Source organism: Panulirus ornatus, chromosome 56 (genome assembly GCF_036320965.1).
Source record: "Panulirus ornatus isolate Po-2019 chromosome 56, ASM3632096v1, whole genome shotgun sequence".
Taxonomy (NCBI): Eukaryota; Metazoa; Arthropoda; class Malacostraca; order Decapoda; family Palinuridae; genus Panulirus; species Panulirus ornatus.
This window is the reverse complement of record NC_092279.1, coordinates 9,761,555-9,782,526: the sequence shown is the minus strand read 5'-3', so window position 1 is coordinate 9,782,526 and position 20,972 is coordinate 9,761,555. Positions and strand designations below refer to the sequence as shown.

General features: G+C 41.5%; 1 protein-coding gene across 2 annotated transcripts in view; it reads left to right on the top strand.

Moving 5' to 3' along the window:
- The window catches only part of LOC139765870 (uncharacterized), a 62,460-nt gene that overhangs the window by 27,664 nt on the left and 13,824 nt on the right, over positions 1 to 20,972 (top strand). For both annotated transcript variants that reach the window (XM_071693735.1, XM_071693734.1), the window contains 2 exons: positions 12,771 to 12,977; positions 14,027 to 14,183. In XM_071693735.1, the coding sequence (XP_071549836.1) occupies positions 12,771 to 12,977; positions 14,027 to 14,183 (364 nt within the window). The remainder of the gene's footprint in view (positions 1 to 12,770; positions 12,978 to 14,026; positions 14,184 to 20,972) is intronic.

The window sequence follows — 20,972 nt, the reverse complement described above, 5'->3', positions numbered from 1 at the left end:
TTTCCAAGCGCTACCTCGCAAACGCGGGAGACAGCGACAAAGCAAAATGAAATAAAAAAATATACCTTTTGTGTAATTCTTTTAGTACCCTTGAAGTGTATTTCCATTTTGATAACCCCAGCTGTGGCTTCATTGATGGTATATCATAAAGTTTTAGCTGGCAGGTATTTTTCTGCTTTTTCAGGCAAGGTCATTTGATTTTCATGAGACTCTGGAGGTAGACAGACACTAGAGTTGAAATTCTTTTGCCTCAGCCAGGATACCCATGACACACTGGTGATACTTTCTTAGGAAGTCTATCCTCTTTCATTGATATTGAATTACATACCATAATTTTATCTAACTGTTTTCAGGTGTTGTCACATGTGGCTTATGCAGCATTACATCTGTTTTGTTCAAGAACATTGGCAGGTCTTAACTTTTTTTCCTTGTTTGTGGATCAACAAGTGGATTGCAGCTACACCACAAGGAATATGTATGCCTTTTAGTTTGTCCACGACATTTGTAAGACATACATAAAGAATCTCACTGTAATGAACCCATGTCATGTGAGGTCAAGAAAATATGAATACTCCCCTTTGGCCTTTATGGCCGGTTGTGTCCACCTTGGATCGCTTCTAGTTACCAAGAGTTAGAACCTTCTTCTCTCGGGTGGGATTTAATGGCTCGTCTGTTCAGGCATTTTCTTTAACCCTTAAATGGCTTGGAATCATCTTGTGACAACCTACATGTGTTACAGGCACCAGGGATCAGCATATGAGTGCTTAGCTTTGCGTTTTCTTTGACATGCTGATAATATTATGACATTCATATGGCTACCAAATGCTTTGTTATTGCAGGTACATTTTTCAGAGAGTAGCAGTCTGTGGAAATTCTCCCCTCCTGTTTTTTCCTTTTCCAAAAAAAGGAACAGAGAAGGGTGCCAAGTGAAGATATTCCCTCTAAGGCTCAGTCATTTGTCCTTAATGCTACCTCGCAAATGCAGGGAAACAGACGAAAGAATGGTCCAACCCACCCACATATACATGTATGTACATAAATGCCCACACATGCACATATACATACTTATACATTTCAACATATACATTTTTTTTTTTTTTTTTTTTGCCGCTGTCTCCCGCGTTTGCGAGGTAGCGCAAGGAAACAGACGAAAGAAATGGCCCAACCCACCCCCATACACATGTATATACATACGTCCACACACGCAAATATACATACCTACACAGCTTTCCATGGTTTACCCCAGACGCTTCACATGCCCTGATTCAATCCACTGACAGCACGTCAACCCCGGTATACCACATCGCTCCAATTCACTCTATTCCTTGCCCTCCTTTCACCCTCCTGCATGTTCAGGCCCCGATCACACAAAATCTTTTTCACTCCATCCTTCCACCTCCAATTTGGTCTCCCTCTTCTCCTCGTTCCCTCCACCTCCGACACATATATCCTCTTGGTCAATCTTTCCTCACTCATTCTCTCCATGTGCCCAAACCATTTCAAAACACCCTCTTCTGCTCTCTCAACCACGGTCTTTTTATTTCCACACACCTCTCTTACCCTTACGTTACTTACTCGATCAAACCACCTCACACCACACATTGTCCTGAAACATCTCATTTCCAGCACATCCATCCTCCTGCGCACCGCTCTATCCATAGCCCATGCCTCGCAACCATACAACATTGTTGGAACCACTATTCCTTCAAACATACCCATTTTTGCTTTCCGAGATAATGTTCTCGACTTCCACACATTCTTCAAGGCTCCCAGAATTTTCACCCCCTCCCCCATCCTATGATCCACTTCCGCTTCCATGGTTCCATCCGCTGCCAGATCCACTCCCAGATATCTAAAACACTTTACTTCCTCCAGTTTTTCTCCATTCAAACTCACCTCCCAATTGACTTGACCCTCAACCCTACTGTACCTAATAACCTTGCTCTTATTCACATTTACTCTTAACTTAACTTAACTCTTAACTTCAACATATACATACATATACATATATACACATGTACATATTCATACTTGCTGCTTTCATCCATTCCCGTCACCACCCCACCACATGTGAGATGGCATCTCCCTCCCCCCACGCATGTGTGACGTAGCACTAGGAAAAGACAATAAAGGCCACATTCGTTCACACTCAGTCTGTAGCTGTCATGTGTAATGCACCGAAACCACAGCCCCCTTGCCACATCCAGGCCCCCTCAAAACTTTCCATGGTTTACCCCAGATGCTTACATGCCCTGGTTCAATCCAATGACAGCATGTCGACCCCGGTATACCACATCGTTCCAATTCACTCTATTCTTTGCACGCCTTTCACCCTCCTGCATGTTCCGGCCCTGATCACTCAAAATCTCTTTCACTCCATCTTTCCACCTCTAATTTGGTCTCCCACTTCTCCTTGTTCCCTCCACCTCTGACACATATATCCTCTTTGTCAATCTTTCCCCACTCATTCTCTCCATGTGACCAAACCATTTCAAAACACCCTCTTCTGCTCTCTCAACCACACTCTTTTTATTACCACACATCTCTCTTACCCTTTCATTACTTACTTGATCAAACCACCTCACTCCACATATTGTCCTGAAACATCTCATTTCCAGCACATCCACCCTCCTCCGCACAACCCTATCTATAGATGCCTCGCAACCATATAACATTGTTGGAACCCCTATTCCTTCACACATACCCATTTTTGCTTTCCGAGATTACGTTTTCGCGTTCCGTACATTCTTCAACACTCCCAGAACCTTCGCCCCCTCCCCCACCCTGTGACTCACTTCTGCTTCCATCCACTGCTAATATCCATTCCCAGATGTCTAAAAGACTTCACTTCACCAAAACCATATATATGTATCCCTGAGGATAGGGGAGAAAAAATACTTCCCATGCATTCCTCGCATGTCGTAGAAGGTGACTAAAGGGGATGGGAGTGGGGGGCTAGAACCTTCCCCACCTTGTATTTTGACTTTCTAAAAGGGGAAACAGAAGATGGAGTCACGCGGGGAGTGCTCATCCTCCTCAAAGGGTCAGATTGGGGTGTCTAAATGGTGGATGTAATCAAGATAAGAAAAAAGGAGAGATAGGTAGTATGTTTGAGGAAAGGAACCTGGATGTTTTGGCTCTGAGTGAAACGAAGCTCAAGGGTAAAGGGGAAGAGTGGTTTAGGAATGTTTTGTGAGTAAAGTCAGGTTGGTGAGATGACAGGAGCAAGGGAAGGAGTAGTACTACTGAAACAGGAGTGGTGGGAGTATGTGATAAGAGTGTAAGAAAGTAAACTCTAGATTGATATGGACAAAAGTGAAAGTGGATGGAGAGAGATGGATGATTATTGGTGCGTATGCACTTGGGCATGAGAAGAAAGATCATGAGAGGCAAGTGTTCTGGGAGCATCTGAGTGAGTGTATTAGCAGTTTTGATGCACGAGACCGGGTTATAGTGATGGGTGATTTGAATGCAAAGGTGAGTAATGTGGCAGTGGAGGGAATAATTGGTGTACATGGGGTGTTCATTGTTGTAAATGGAAATGGTAAAGAGCTTGTAGATTTGTGTGCTGAAAAAGGACTGGTAATTGGGAATACCTGGTTTAAAAGGAGAGATATACGTAAGTATACGTATGTAAGTAGGAGAGATGGCCAGAGAGCATTATTGGATTAGGAGTTAATTGATAGGCACACAAAAGAGAGACTTGTGGATGTTAATGTACTGAGAGGTGCAGCTGGAGGGATGTCTGATCATTATCTTGTGGAGGCGAAGGTGAAGATTTTTATAAGTTTTCAGAAAAGAAGAGAGAATGTTGGTGCAGAGAGTGGTGTGAGTAAGTCAGCTTAGGAAGGAGACTTGTGTCAGAAAGTACCAGGAGAGACTGAGTGGAGAATGGAAAAAGGTGAGAACAAAGGAGGTAAGGGGAGTGGAGGAGGAATGGGATGTATTTAGGGAAGCAGTGATGGCTTGCGCAAAAGATGCTTTTGGCATGAGAAGCATGGGAGGTGGGCAAATTAGAAAGGGTAGTGAGTGGTGGGATGAAGAAGTAAGATTATTAGGGAAAGGGAAGAGAGGCATTTGGATGAGTTTTACAGGGAAATAGTGCGAATGACTGAGAGATGTATGAAAGATAGAGGCCGGAGGTCAAGAGAAAGGTGCAAGAGGTGAAAAAGAGGGCAAATTAGAGTTGGGGTGAGAGAGTATCATTATATTTTAGGGAGAATAAGAAGATGTTTTGGAAGGAGGTAAATAAAGTGCATAAGACAAGAGAACAAATGGGAAAATCGGTGAAGAGGGCTAATGGGGAGGTGATAACAAGTAGTGGTGATGTGAGAAAGAGATGGAGTGAGTATTTTGAAGGTTTTATGAATGTATTAGATGATAGAGTGGCAAATATAGGTTGTTTTGGATGAGGTGGGGTGCGAAGTTAGAGGGTTAATGAGAATGATTTGGTAAACAGAGAAGAGGTAGTAAAAGCTTTTCGGAAGATGAAAGCTGGCAAGGTAGCGGGTTTGGATGGTATTGCAGTGGAATTCATTAAAAAAGGGGGGGGTGACTGTGTTGTTGACTGGTTTTAAGGATGTTTGATGTATGTATGACTCATGGTTAGGTGCCTGAAGATTGGCGAAATGCATGCATAATGCCATTGTACAAAGGCAAAGGGGATAAAGGTGAGTGCTCAAATTACAAAGGTATAAGTTTGTTTCGTATTTCTGGGAAATTTTATTGGAGGGTATTGATTGAGAGGGTGAAAGCATCTACAGAGCATCAGATTGGGTAAGACCAGTGTGGTTTCAGAAGTAGTAGAGGATGTCTGGATCAGGTGTCTGCTTTGAAGAATGTATGTGAGAAATACTTAGAAAAACAAATGGATTTGTATGTAGCATGTATGGATCTGGAGAAGGCATAAGTATGATAAAGTTGATAGAGATGCTCTTCGGAAGTTATTAAGAATATATGGTGTTGGAGGGAAGTTGTTAGAAGCAGTGAAAAGTTTTTATCGAGGATGTAAGGCATGTGTACGAGTAGGAAGAGAGGAAAGTGATTGGTTCTCATTGACTGTCCGTTTGTGGCAGGGGTGCGTGATGTCTCCATTATTGTTTAATTTGTTTATGGATTGGGTTGTTAGGGAGGTGAATGCAAGAGTTTTGGAGAGAGGGCAAGTATGCAGTCTGTTGTGGATGAGAGAGCTTGGGAAGTGAGTCATTTGTTGTTCACTGATGATACAGCGCTGGTGGTTGATTCGAGTGAGAAACTGCGGAAGCTGGTGACTGAGTTTGGTAAGATGTGTGAAAGAAAAAGCTGAGAGTAAATGTGAATAAGAGCAAGGTTATTAGGTACAGTAGGGTTGAGGGACATGTCAATTGGGAGGTAAGTTTGAATGGAGAAAAATGGAGGAAGTGAAGTGTTTTAGATAACTGGGAGTGGATTTGGCAGTGGATGGATCCATGGAAGCGGAAGTGAGTCACAGGGTGGGGGAGGGGGCGAAGGTTCTAGGAGTGTTGAAAAATGTGTGGAAGGTGAGAACATTATCTCAGAAAGCAAAAATTGGTATATCTGAAGGAGTAGTGGTTCCAACAATGTTGTATGGATGCAAGGCGTGGGCTTTAGATAGAGTTGTGCGGAGGAGGGTCGATGTGTTGGAAATGAGATGTTTGAGGACAATATGTGGTGTGAGGTGGTTTGATCCAGTAAGTAATGAAACTGTAAGAGAGATGTGTGGTAATAGAAAGAGTGTGGTTGAGAGAGCAGAAGAGAGTGTTTTGAAATGGTGTGGTCACATGGAAAGAATGAGTGAGGAAGGATTGACAAAGAGGATATATGTGTCAGAGGTGGAGGGAATGAGGAGAAGTGGGAGACCAAATTGGAGGTGGAAAAATGGAGTGAAAAATATTTTGAGCGATCGGTTGAAAGGCGTGCAAGGAATAGAGTGAATTGGAACGATGTGGTATACCGGGGTCGACGTGCTGTCAATGGATTGAACCAGGGCATTTCAAGCATCTGGGGTAAACCATGGAAAGTTTTGTGGAGCCTGGATGTGGAAAGGGAGCTGTGGTTTTGGTGCATTATATTTGACAGCTAGAGACTGAGTGTGAACGAATGGGGCCTTTGTTGTCTTTTCCTAGCGCTACCTCGTGCACATGCAGGGGGAGGGGGTTGTCATTTCATGTGTGGTGGGGTGATGACGGGAATGAATAAGGGCAGCAAGTATGAATTATGTACATGTGTATTTATGTATATGTCTGTGTATGTATATATATGTATATGTTGGAATATATAGGTATGTATTTGTGTGTGTGTGTGTGGACGTGCATGTATATACATGCGTATGTGGGGGGTTGGGCCATTCTTTCATCTGTTTCCTTGCGCTACCTCGCTAACATGGGAGACAGCGACAAAGTATAATAATAACAATGGTATTTCCACACATCTCTTTTACCCTTTCATTACTTACTCTATCAAACCACCTCACATCATATATTGTCCTCAAACATTTCATTTCCAACACGTCCACCCTCCTCTGTACAACCTTGCCTAAGAGACTCCAGTGATCAGCAAAAACTGAGGGCTCATCAGGAACACGACTCCCAGTGTTGGCTGTGGTAGTCATAGGTCTATGTGTCTGCTTATTGTTTAGGGCCCTAATAATGAGTATCATCCATTATCCAATTACACTGTTTGTGATGGTCAGAGGAGGGGAATTTTCATGAATTTCCTTTGATATATGGGAAAGTGGGTGGAATTTAATCCCTTGTAGCCAGGAATCTCTCTAGATGCTCAGTGGTCTCCACCTCTGGTAGAGAAATGGAAGGCTGCCAAAGTGTAAAGGGACTAAGCTCTCTATGGTAGTGATATGTTATTAACTTAATACCTGTACTGCACTGTAGGACAAGGTCACCTTGCATGAATTATAGCTTGCTACCATCTCCCTTAAAGGAACATGGCTTGGGCCAACTCAAATCTGGTTGGAACAAACACACCCAAAGCATGCATTCTTACAAATCACTGAAATATGCTTTAAGGAAAGGTGAAAGGGAGACCGAAAGGAAAATGAAAGCTTGTACACCAGCACTTCTAAAGATTATAACTCTTTTTCTTGCTAATAGGAGGTAGAGGCAGGCCTCACTGTCTTGATAATCACAACTCTTCCTTTTCTGCTATTATATTTATATATATTCACATCAGTAAATGATGCAATTTCGTGCTTCTATATCTGTCCAGCATTTTCTTTTCATGGTTTTGATTGTTCACATCATGTCTTCACTTCACTATTTTGTTTGTCTTAGGCTCTAGTTATGGACAAAAGTCCACAGCAAGACCATGTTTGTCGTGGAAAAAACAATAGATAGTGAAGGAAAAAGAAGACAAGAATCATCTAGTACTTTTTTAAAGATGTGGAAGACCTGCTTTTTGAAAAGTGGTCATTTCTTAGCTCTTTGAAGAAACACAGGATGCTAAAGAAAGAGTTCCAGTGCTCCTCAGTAAGGATAGAAAGAAACGGACCACATTGGCCCATCCCTGAGTTGCCACTGGCCTCTTAGCAGTCATTTGATGCCATTGTTTTTGGAGTATTGGGTAGTCTAGCTGTTCATAGGAACTGGAATTGAAGTTATGTCTACACAAGAGGAAAGAAAACCAGCATGATAAGATGGATTTCTTTAATATATGACACACCTGTATTTACAATAATTCTAATTCTTGCAATATTTCAAAAGAGAAGAATCTTCGGCATCTGACCTGGGCTTCCAGTACAGATAGTCCCGACTTATGATGGTTCGACTTACGATTTTTGGACTTTATGTTGGTGCAATGTCAATGTAAGTTCAATAGAAAACGTACTTCGAATTTTGAAATTTGATCTTTTTCCCAGGGTAGTGATATACTGCACAACGGCAGCAAGCCATAGCTTACAGTCAGCTATGCAACCTCAACTGTAAACAACCATATGAAGTGTGTTAAATGTATTTTTGACTTACGATATGCTCGACTTACAGTGGGTTTACTGGAACATAATCCCATTGTAAGTTGGGGACCGGCTGTATCAGTTAGTGTAACTGGAGTTCTCTGATATAGATTAGATGTCAGTGATATCAGATATGTTTAATGTGTTAAGTGGTGTAAATTAGGAGTAATCAAAGGAGATGGGGAAAGTTACAAGGGTGTTTAGAGAAATGGGGAGGTATTGAGTAATAGAATCATTAAGCAGAACAAGGTTATGGGAGTCTTTTTCAGTTTTGATTTTATGGAGATAGTTGATGCTAGAGTGGCAGATATAGGGTGTTTTGGTCTAGGTGTTGTGCGAAGTGAGAGGGCCAGGGAGAATGGTTTGGTAAACGGAGAAGAGGTAGTGAAAGCTTTGTGGAAGATGAAAGCCGGCAAGGCGATGGGTTAGGATGGTATTGCAGTGGAATGAATTAAAAAAGGGGGTGACTTTGTTGTCGACTGGTTGGTGAGGATATTCAGTGTATGTATGGTGCATGATGAAGTGCCTGAGGATTGGCAGAATGCATGCATAGTGCCATTGTATAAAGGCAAAGGGGATAAAGGTGAGTGTTCAAATTACATAGGTATAAGTTTGTTGAGTATTCCTGGGAAATTGTTTGGGAGGGTATTGATTGAGAGGGTAAAGGCATGTACAGAGCATCAGATTGGGGAAATGCATTGTGGTTTCAGAAGTGATAGAGGATATGTAGATCAGGTGTTTGCTTTGAAAAATATATGTGAGAAATACTTAGAAAAACAAGTGGATTTGTATGTGGCATTTATGGATCTGGAGAAGGCATATGATAGAGTTGATAGAGATGCTCTGTGGAAGGTATTAAGAGTATATTGTGTGGAAGGTAAGTTGCTAGAAGCAGTGAAAAGTTTTTATCGAGGATGTAAGGCATGTGTACGAGTAGGAAGAGAGGAAAGTGATTGGTTCCCAGTGAATGTTGGTTTGTGGCAGGGGTGCATGATGACTTCATGGTTGTTTAATTTGTTTATGGATGGAGTTGGTAGAGAGGTGAATGCAAGAGTTTTTGAGAGAGGGGCAAGTATGCAGCCTGTTGTGGATGAGAGAGCTTGGGAAGTGAGTTAGTTGATGTTCGCTGATGATACAGCGCTGGTGGCTGATTCGGGTGAGAAACTGCAGAAGCTGGTGACTGAGCTTGGTAAAGTGTGTGAAAGAAGAAGGCTGAGAGTAAATGTGAATAAGAGCAAGGTCATTAGGTACAGTTGGGTTGAAGGACAAGTCAATTTGGAGGTAAGTTTGAATGGAGAAAAACTGGAGTAAGTGAAGTGTTTTAGATATCTGGGAGTGGATTTGGCAGTGGATGAAACCATTGAAGCGGAACTGGGTCACAGGGTGGGGGAGGGGGCGAAGGTTCTGGGAGTGTTGAAGAATGTGTGGAAGGGGAGAACGTTATCTCGGAGAGCAAAAATGGGTATGTTTGAAGGAAAAGTGGTCCCAACAACGATGTATGGTTGCAAGGCGTGGGGTATAGATAGGGTTGTGCGGAGAAGGGTGGATGTGTTGGAATTGAAATGTTTGATGACAATATGTAGTGTGAGGTGGTTTGATCAAGTAAGTAATGAAAGGGTAAGAGAGATGTGTGGTAATAAAAAGAATGTGGTTGAGAGAGCAGAAGAGGGTGTATTGAAATGGTTTGGTCACATGGAGAGAATGATTGAGGAAAGATTGACAAAGAGGATATATGTGTCAGAGGTGGAGGGAACGAGGAGAAGTGGGAGACCAACGTTTAGGTGGAAGGATGGAGTGAAAAAGATTTTGAGCGAACGGGGCCTGAACGTGCAGGAGGGTGAAAGGCGTTCAAGTAATAAAGTGAATTGGAACGATGTGGTATACTGGGGTCAACGTGCTGTCCGTGGATTGAACCAAGGCATGTGAAGCGTCTTGGTTAAACCGTGGAATGTTTTGTGGGGCCTGGATGTGGAAAGGGAGCTGTGGTTTCAGTGCATTACACATGACAGCTAGAGACTGAGTGTGAATGAATGTGGCCTTTTGTCTTTTCCTAGCGCTACCTCGCAGGGGATAGGGAGGATGCTATTTCATGTGTGGTGGGGTGGCAACAGGAATGAATAAAGGCAGCGAGTATGAATATGTACATGTGTATATATGCATATGTCTCTGTATGTATATGTATGTATACCTTGAAATGTATAGGTGTGTGGGCGTGTATGTATATACATGTGTGTGTGGTTGGGTTGGGCCATTCTTTCATCTGTTTCCTTGCACTTCCTTGCTAATTTAGGAGACAGCGACAAAGTGTGATAAAAAATGAATAATAATTCAAAACAAGGTTATGTCAAGGAAGAGAACATGGTGCAGATTTGAAAGAATTGGAGGAATGCAATGTTGAATCATCAGTTTGAGATCTTTGAGTTATTTGTTGAAGGAATCGTGCTTGATGAGGAGTAAGAGCATGAGACGAGAGTTACACTTATGTTGATAGGGAAAGAGGGAGAAGTTGATCCAGTTATAGTACAGAAATAGACCAGTCATAGGGAAATATAGAGATGAGGGAGTGGAGTGGAAGGGGAATGCAGAAGAGGAGATATTAAAGATTAATCCTTGATGCTTCACCTTCTCAAAACATTAGAGGCTGTAGCCAGAGGAAGTGTGGAGAAAGTAAAATGTTTTTGATAAGTGTGTGGTCAGAATATCCAGTAAGCTGAGATATTTATTTTCTCCGGCATGAATGATGAGTGATGAAAAATAGATAAAGTGTTGGGAGAGTGGTTGTTATTGTTTGGAAAATGAGAAGGTAGAAGATAATTTGTTTGAGGTTAGTAAGAATAGAAAATATTAGACCTTTGGTCCCTGCTACCCTGTATGTTAGAGGATTTCAACCAATCCCATTAGTGTATGTTGAAGTCTTCAAAGTAGAGGACCTCAACTTGAGGATGAAAGGATGCCTCAGACCCATAGGAGATATTAGATAGTTGAAGGATGTAATAATGTTAGTGGAGTTGGAAGATTAGTAAAAGCTAAGTGTTCAGTCTTCTTATAAGTTTAAGCTTTCCTGGTTACAAACAAGATAAGATTATATTTATCATCATATCAGATGAGTTGGAGGATTTTTGACAGATGAAGATATTTAAACCAGCAGTGTTATCTGAGGACTATTTATTGGAAAAATCTTAAAAAAAAGATAGCTTTGGTAGCTTTTAGGCAGATGATAAAGCTTTTATTAAAGTGAACAAGTTGGGTATTTTCAGAATTTAGGCATTATCTTGCACTGAAAAATATTTGATTGGTCAAGCATCACTAAAAGCATAAAGAACTGTTTCAGGTCTTCAGTAGTTTTCATGCAGATGATAAGACTTGGAGTAAAGTGAACAGGTTAGGCTTTTTCAGAATTTAGCCCATGTACTGTTCAGGGTTTTATTACACTTAAGAAATATGGGAATGGGCAAACATTACTAAAAAGTGTAAAGAACTGCCTCAGGTCTTTTGTGACATTCTTCACAGAGTTTACTTGAGTAAATGAATCCCTTCCTGATGCTACAGCTTGACTCTCCTCTACCTCTGACCCTTCTGTATCCAGATCGTCTTTGCCATCTTATGAGGCTCAGGAAGAGGTGTCATCTATAAAAAAAATCATTTGGGTACAATGAACAATTTCAAGAAAGAGAGGAGAGTGGAAGAGGACCTGGAGTATGGTGTGTACTCCATACCATATCATCCTGTACTGTCCTAGATTTGATCACCATTTTCTTGGAGTAGTTTTTTCAGCTGAATTAGTTATCTTCATGTGATTTCGACTTTTCTCTCATGATTGTCATGAAAAGGTTTAAAACTTCAGAATTTTCCTTTTGATAAAACCTTTCATTTACTTTTAAAGTAGAATTCAGTCAAGTTAGCCCTCTATAAAGTATTATTTTCTCTCCTTTGCATTGTGATATAAAAAGATTTGTTGTTTAAGATTTATTATCAAAAGCTGTTCTGAGTATTACTGTTCTGCAGAGAGAACTGCCTTGTGCATAGAAGTGAATGATTGCATGCAAATACAATGTTGCCTTTTTTTCATTTTTAGGTGGATTTCATCACATTATTTAGGGAGCAAGATATTCATTCAATCTTATTCTCAAGTGAAGTTATGTATTTTCAGTATCACCTTAAAGAATAGATTTGTGCAAGTGCCCTTAAAGAGGAAGAATTTTAGTGGTAGTTGAAAAGTGAAAGGATTCTATAAAGACAGTAAAGTGGTAGTGAAGATTGACTGAAGTACATTATTGTGTTAGTTTTAAGAATTTATTTTGCTATTCTCTGTTCTTTACAGTATATCCTGATTAGAGAGGAAAATTACAGCATTATTCAAAATTATCAGCATTTATAGTTCTCATAGTTAGGTTGATTTTGTACTGGATATGGTGAAGGTGAGTGTGTGTTGATAAGTTGTAACGTATGTGTCTTTGGATAAAGCTCTTTGTTACTTTGAAGTGAATAGGCTGCTGAAGCGTTAGGTGTGTGGTGATTAGGCTGTCAAGGTGAAGCTTTGCATAATGCATCTGGTGTGAATTGATAGGTTTAAGCTGCTTTCTTTTGTGGTTTGGAGAAAATCAAATATTCATATATAATTTAGGCTTTTCTGTTTCATTCGTATGAAATCATTTATGAATGTTTTAGTATGGATCTTTTAGGATATATGATTATGATTATAGAACAGCTTTTGAATTATTGTACGATAGATTTGATACATAAATGAAGAAAGATATTTCTGTTATTCTTAGTAAAATGTAGTTTCTTTTTTCCATATATGTCTCAGCAAGGAGCAAAGCGACTGTTTGTGAAGAATGACTTTTATGGTCATAATGAGCCAGGTTCAAGCAAACGAGTTTATTATCCTGTTAAGCAAGAGAAATTAAATGTAGCACAATTAACCAAGCGTATGAAAGTAGATGAAGATGACACAGAAGCCAGAGCCAAGGAAGTGCGTGAGATCTTGCAAAGCATCATGGGACTTACTTATAAGGTCAGATTTGCAAATTGTATAACTGTATACATAATATAGTTTACCAGAGCCCTACAATTTTGTTCAGAATATTTTTAACACCAAATTGCCTTTTCTGCCTTAGCAAGGTAGTGTCAGGAGGAAATGAACAAAGACCTCACGTTCACATGTCTGATCGCTAGTTGTTGTGTATGATATACTGTAACCAGAGTGTACAATATCTAGACAGGCCCTACAGACTCCTTAATGGTTTAGCTTGATAGCTTCATATACCATGGTTTAACCCATTGACAGATTATTGCCTTCGCCTCCTCCTGTATACCTGATTGATTCAGTTAATTGTGTTCAGTCATTGCTTCTTGCTTTCCTGAATATTCAGCCCGTAGTCTATGTCATTATTTATCTATCTCCTTTCTGGTCTCTTTTCCTTCTTGCTTCCTCCACTTCTGGCACTGAGATCCTCAACCTTTCATATGCCCAGATCATTTTAGCATTCTGGTGGGTACTCTCAGTCAGACTGTGTTTATTCTCTTGGACAGTTTCATTTCTTATGTGTTTATTGTCTACAGTATAGAATTACTTCTTGGGCTTGAAAGGTCTTGTGAGATGATGGATTGGTATTTGTAATGTTGTATAGGTGGCTAGTATTCAGAATTCAGAGAAAAAGTGTAACCCTTACATGTGATATCAGAGAAGAAGGTAGATGGGACTCTCTGGGTAGGTAGATATGGTAAGGTACATATATGATATAATGTTTAAAGGAAACCATAGAACAACCTAAGAGCCTACCTTTGTATGGATAGACTCTGGTTTTGATGCATTGTGCATGGTAGCTTGAGAATGTATGGGAGAAAATGAGGCCATTCTTTTGTGTTTTCCTGGTGTTACCTCACTAACCTGGAAAACAGCATAGAAGTATGAAAAAAATCATGAACATCTTTGAAGAGACCTAGTGGTCTATATGCATTTCTTCTGTATTTCAACATTAATCATGGAAACACAAGGATGGGACAAAAGAAAGACTGTTTTGTAAAACAGATTTTCCATGCAGTTTCTGATTTTTTTTCCAGCAACCTGGAACTACAGAAGCATACCATGAACTTTATAAAGACTTGATGCAAGCCAAACTAAAGTACCAGCAAACAATGGACACATTGCTTGGTGGAACCCATGTGTCACAAAACCATGTAGTGGGTGAATTGGTCGGACAAAATGGAGAAAACCAAGGTAAGGCATAAATAGTTATCTCTCTATGTGTCTGTCTATTTATACCTCTGATGCCTGTTCCCTGTGGGAACTCCCCTCGAGAGGTTGGCCATGACAAAAGTCTCCACTTATTCCTCTCCTTACATTCCTCCCTCACAGACCCTGTTCCATGCTTTCTTCTACCATTTTTCTCCCTCCAGCATTCTTTTATTCTATTTGTCTATGTCACAGGTGATCTTCATCGCACACTAATCCCTTTGATTGTAATATCATACATTCTCCCTGAACACTCTTAGTCTTACAGCCCTTCCACATGCCCAGACCACCTCATCGTATTATATTTCACTCTCCCTACAACTTCACAATTCATTCGATGTATTACTTACTTATTATACTTGATCACCATTTCCTGCATCAGCAAGGTAGCACCATGAAACAAAGAATGACATATCCACTCATATACACATATATGTACATAATTGCCCATACACTTACATATACATATTTTTATATTTTTTATTGTACTTAATCGCTGTTTCCAGTGTCAGATAGGCAGCGTCAGGAAACAGACCAAGAATGGCCAATCCACTCATTTTTTTTTTTTTTTTTTTTTTTTTTTTATACTTTGTAGCTGTCTCCCGCGCTTGCGAGGTAGCGCAAGGAAACAGACGAAAGAAATGGCCCAACCCCCCCCCCATACACATATACATACACACGTCCACACACGCAAATATACATACCTACACAGCTTTCCATGGTTTACCCCAGACGCTTCACATGCCTTGCTTCAATCCACTGACAGCACGTCAACCCCGGTATACCACATCAATCCAATTCACTCTATTCCTTGCCCTCCTTTCACCCTCCAGCATGTTCAGGCCCCGATCACACAAAATCTTTTTCACTCCATTTTTCCACCTCCAGTTTGGTCTCCCACTTCTCCTCGTTCCCTCCACCTCCGACACATATATCCTCTTGGTCAATCTTTCCTCACTCATTCTCTCCTTGTTCCCAAACCATTTCAAAACACCCTCTTCTGCTCTCTCAACCACGCTCTTTTTATTTCCACACATCTCTCTTACCCTTACGTTACTTACTCGATCAAACCACCTCACACCACACATTGTCCTCAAACATCTCATTTCCAGCACATACATCCTCCTGCGCACAACTCTATCCATAGCCTACGCCTCGCAACCACTATTCCTTCAAACATACCCATTTTTGCTTTCGGAGATAATGTTCTCGACTTCCACACATTCTTGAAGGCTCCCAGGATTTTCGCCCCCTCCCCCACTCTATGATCCACTTCTGCTTCCATGGTTCCATCCGCTGCCAGATCCACTCCCAGATATCTAAAACACTTTACTTCCTCCAGTTTTTCTCCATTCAAACTTACCTCCCAATTGACTTGACCCTCAACCCTACTGTACCTAATAACCTTGCTCTTATTCACATTTACTCTTAACTTTCTTCTTTCACACACTTTACCAAACTCAGTCACCAGCTTCTGCAGTTTCTCACATGAATCAGCCACCAGCGCTGTATCATCAGCGAACAACAACTGACTCACTTCCCAAGCTCTCTCATCCCCAACAGACTTCATACTTGCCCCTCTTTCCAAAACTCTTGCATCCACCTCCCTAACAACCCCATCCATAAACAAATTAAACAACCATGGAGACATCACACACCCCTGCCGCAATCCTACATTCACTGAGAACCAATCACTTTCCTCTCTTCCTACACGTACACATGCCTTACATCCTCAATAAAAACTTTTCACTGCTTCTAACAACTTGCCTCTCACACCATATATTCTTAATACCTTCTACAGAGCATCTCTATCAACTCTATCATATGCCTTCTCCAGATCCATAAATACTATATATATTTTTTTTTTTTTTTTTTGTCGCTGTCTCCCGCGTTTGCGAGGTAGCGCAAGGAAACAGACGAAAGAAATGGCCCAACCCACCCCCATACACATGTATATACATACGTCCACACACGCAAATATACATACCTACACAGCTTTCCATGGTTTACCCCAGACGCTTCACATGCCTTGATTCAATCCACTGACAGCACGTCAACCCCGGTATACCACATCGCTCCAATTCACTCTATTCCTTGCCCTCCTTTCACCCTCCTGCATGTTCAGGCCCCGATCACACAAAATCTTTTTCACTCCATCTTTCCACCTCCAATTTTGGTCTCCCTCTTCTCCTCGTTCCCTCCACCTCCGACACATATATCCTCTTGGTCAATCTTTCCTCACTCATTCTCTCCATGTGACCAAACCATTTCAAAACACCCTCTTCTGCTCTCTCAACCACGCTCTTTTTATTTCCACACATCTCTCTTACCCTTATGTTACTTACTCGATCAAACCACCTCACACCACACATTGTCCTCAAACATCTCATTTCCAGCACATCCATCCTCCTGCGCACAACTCTATCCATAGTCCACGCCTCGCAACCATACAACATTGTTGGAACCACTATTCCTTCAAACATAGCCATTTTTGCTTTCCGAGATAATGTTCTTGACTTCCACACATTCTTCAAGGCTCCCAGAATTTTCGCCCCCTCCCCCACCCTATGATCCACTTCCGCTTCCATGTTTCCATCCGCTGCCAGATCCACTCCCAGATATCTAAAACACTTCACTTCCTCCAGTTTTTCTCCATTCAAACTTACCTCCCAATTGACTTGACCCTCAACCCTACTGTACCTAATAACCTTGCTCTTATTCACATTTACTCTTAACTTTCTTCTTACACACACTTTACCAATATATAATATATGTATATTATCCCTGGGGATAGGGGAGAAAGAATACTTCCCACGTATTCCCTGCGTTTTGTAGAAGGCGATTAAAAGGGAAGGGAGCGGGGGGCTGGAAATCCTCCCCTCTTTTTTTTTTTTTTTTCCCCAAAGGAAGAAACAGAGAAGGGGGCTGGATGAGGATGTTTCCTCAGAGGCCCAGTCCTCTGTTCTTAACGTTACCTCGCTGACGCGGGAAATGGCGAATAGTATGAAAGAAAGAAAGTGCAAGGAAACAGACGAAAGAAATGGCCCAACCCACCCCCATACACATGTATATACATACACATCCACACACGCAAATATACATACCTATACATCTCAATTTACACATATATATACACACACAGACACATACATATATACCCATGCACACAATTCACACTGTCTGCCTTTATTCATTCCCATCGCCACCTCGCCACACATGGAATACCATCCCCCTCCCCCCTCATATGTGCGAGGTAGCGCTAGGAAAAGACAACAAAGGCCCCATTCGTTCACACTCAGTCTCTAGCTGTCATGCAATAATGCCCGAAACCACAGCTCCCTTTCCACATCCAGGCCCCACACAACTTTCCATGGTTTACCCCAGACGTTTCACATGCCCTGATTCAATCCATTGACAGCACGTCAACCCCAGTATACCACATCGATCCAATTCACTCTATTCCTTGCCCACCTTTCACCCTCCTGCATGTTCAGACCCCGATCACTTAAAATCTTTTTCACTCCATCTTTCCACCTCCAATTTGGTCTCCCACTTCTCGTTCCCTCCACTTCCGACACATATATCCTCTTGGTCAATCTTTCCTCACTCATTCTCTCCATGTGCCCAAACCATTTCAAAACACCCTCTTCTGCTCTCTCAACCACGCTCTTTTTATTTCCACACATCTCTCTTACCCTTACATTACTTACTCGATCAAACCACCTCACACCACACATTGTCCTCAAACATCTCATTTCCAGCACATCCACCCTCCTGCGCACAACTCTATCCATAGCCCTCGCCTTGCAACCATACAACATTGTTGGAACCACTATTCCTTCAAACATAGCCATTTTTGCTTTCCGAGATAATGTTCTCGACTTCCACACATTCTTCAAGGCTCCCAGGATTTTCGCCCCCTCCCCCACCCTATGATTCACTTCCGCTTCCATGGTTCCATCTGCTGCCAGATCCACTCCCAGATATCTAAAATACTTTACTTCCTCCAGTTTTTCTCCATTCAAACTTACCTCCCAATTGACTTGACCCTCAACCCTACTGTACCTAATAACCTTGCTCTTATTCACAATTACTCTTAACTTTCTTCTTTCACACACTTTACCAAACTCAGTCACCAGCTTCTGCAGTTTCTCACATGAATCAGCCATCAGCGCTGTATCATCAGCGAACAACAACTGACTCACTTCCCAAGCTCTCTTATCCACAACAGACTGCATACTTGCCCCTCTTTCCAAAACTCTTGCATTCACCTCCCTAACAACCCCATCCATAAACAAATTAAACAACCATGGAGACATCACCCACCCCTGCTGCAAACCTACATTCACTGAGAACCAATCACTTTCCTCTCTTCCTACACGTACACATGCCTTACATCCTCGATAAAAATTTTCACTAACAACTTGCCTCCCACACCATATATTCTTAATACCTTCCACAGAGCATCTCTATCAACTCTATCATATGCCTTCTCCAGATCCATAAATGCTACATACAAATCCATTTGCTTTTCTAAGTACTTCTCACATGCATTCTTCAAAGCAAACACCTGATCCACACATCCTCTACCACTTCTGAAACCACACTGCTCTTCCCCAATCTGATGCTCTGTACATGCCTTCACCCTCTCAATCAATACCCTCCCATATAATTTACCAGGAATACTCAACAAACTTATACCTCTGTAATTTGAGCACTCACTCTTATCCCCTTTGCCTTTGTACAATGGCACTATGCATGCATTCCGCCAATCCTCAGGCACCTCACCATGAGTCATACATTCATTAAATAACCTTACCAACCAGTCAACAATACAGTCACCCCCTTTTTTAATAGATTCCACTGCAATACCATCCAAACCTGCTGTCTTGCCGGCTGTCATCTTCCGCAAAGCTTTTACTACCTCTTCTCTGTTTACCAAATCATTTTCCCTAACCCTCTCACTTTGCACACCACCTCGACCAAAACACCCTATATCTGCCACTCTATCATCAAACGCATTCAACAAACCTTCAAAATACTCACTCCATCTCCTTCTCACATCACCACTACTTGTTATCACCTCCCCATTAGCGCCCTTCACTGAAGTTCCCATTTGCTCCCTTGTCTTATGTACTTTATTTACCTCCTTCCAGAACATCTTTTTATTCACCCTAAAATTTAATGATACTCTCTCACCCCAACTCTCATTTGCCCTCTTTTTCACCTTTTGCACCTTTCTCTTGACCTCCTGTCTCTTTCTTTTATACATCTCCCACTCGATATATATATGCCCTGGTTTAATCCATTGACAACATGTCGACCCCCGTATACCACATCGTTTCAATTCACTCTCTTCCTTGCACACCTTTCACCCTCCTGCATGTTCAGTCCCTGATCACTCAAAATCTTTTTCGCTCCATCTTTCCACCTCCAATTTGGTCTCCCACTTCTCGTTCCCTCCACCTCTGACACATATATACATTTAAGTGTCCATATATGTACATATACATATCAAGGTATACATACATACACATACACAGACAGACATAAATACACATGTACATATTCATACTTGCTTGCCTTCATCCATTCCTGTTGCAACCCCACCCCATAGGAAACAGCAGCACTTCAGCAAGGTAGCGCCAGAAAAACAGACAAAAAGTCCACATTCATTCACACTCAGTCTCTAGCTCCCTGTCCACATCCAGGCCCCACAAACCTTTCCATGGTTTACCCCAGATGCTTCACATTCCCTGGCTCAGTCCACTGACAGCAAGTCAACCCCGGTATACTACATCATTCCAGTTCACCGTATTCATTGCACGTCAGCATATACTCAAAATCTTTTTCATTCCATCCTTCCACCTCCAATTTGGTCTCCCACATCTCCTTATTCCCTCCACCTCTGACACATATATCCTCTTTGTCAACCTTTCCTCACAACTTCGCTCATGTCCAAACCATTTCAACACACTCTCTTCTGCTCTCTCAACTACACTCTTCTTATTATCACACATCTCTCTTAACGTTTCATTGCTTACTTGCACAAACCACCTCACACCACTTACTGTCCTCAAACATTTCATTTCCAACATATCCACCCGCCTCCATTCAACCCTATCTATAGCCCATGCCTCACAACCATATAATATTGTTGGAACAAGTATTCCTTCAGACATGCTAATTTTGATTTTTGAGATAAAATTCTCTCTTTTCACACATTCTTGATCGCTCCCAGAACCTTTGCCCACTCCTCACCTTGTGACTCACTATCGCTTATATGGTTCCACTTGCTACTAAGTCCACTTCCAGATATCTAAAACACTTCATTTCCTCCAATTTCTCTCCATTCAAACTTAGATCTCAGCTAACTTGTCCCTCAACCCTACCAAACCTAATAACCATGCTCTTATTCACATTTACTCTCAACTTTCTCCTTTCACACACTTTTCCAAACTCATTCACCAGCTGTTGTTGTTTCTGATTTGAATCAGCCACCAGATCCATAAGTGGCACATACAAATTCATCTGTTTTTCTTAATATTTCTCTCACACATTCTTCAAAAGAAACACCTGATCCACACATCCTCTACCACTTCTGAAACCACACTGCTCCTCCCTAGTCTGATGCTTTGTACATACCTTTACCCTCTCAGTTAATACCCTCCCATACAATTTTCCAGGAATACTCAACAAACTTATGCCTCTCTAATTTGAACACTCACCTTTATCCCCTTTGTCTTTGTACAATGGCACTATACATGCATTCTT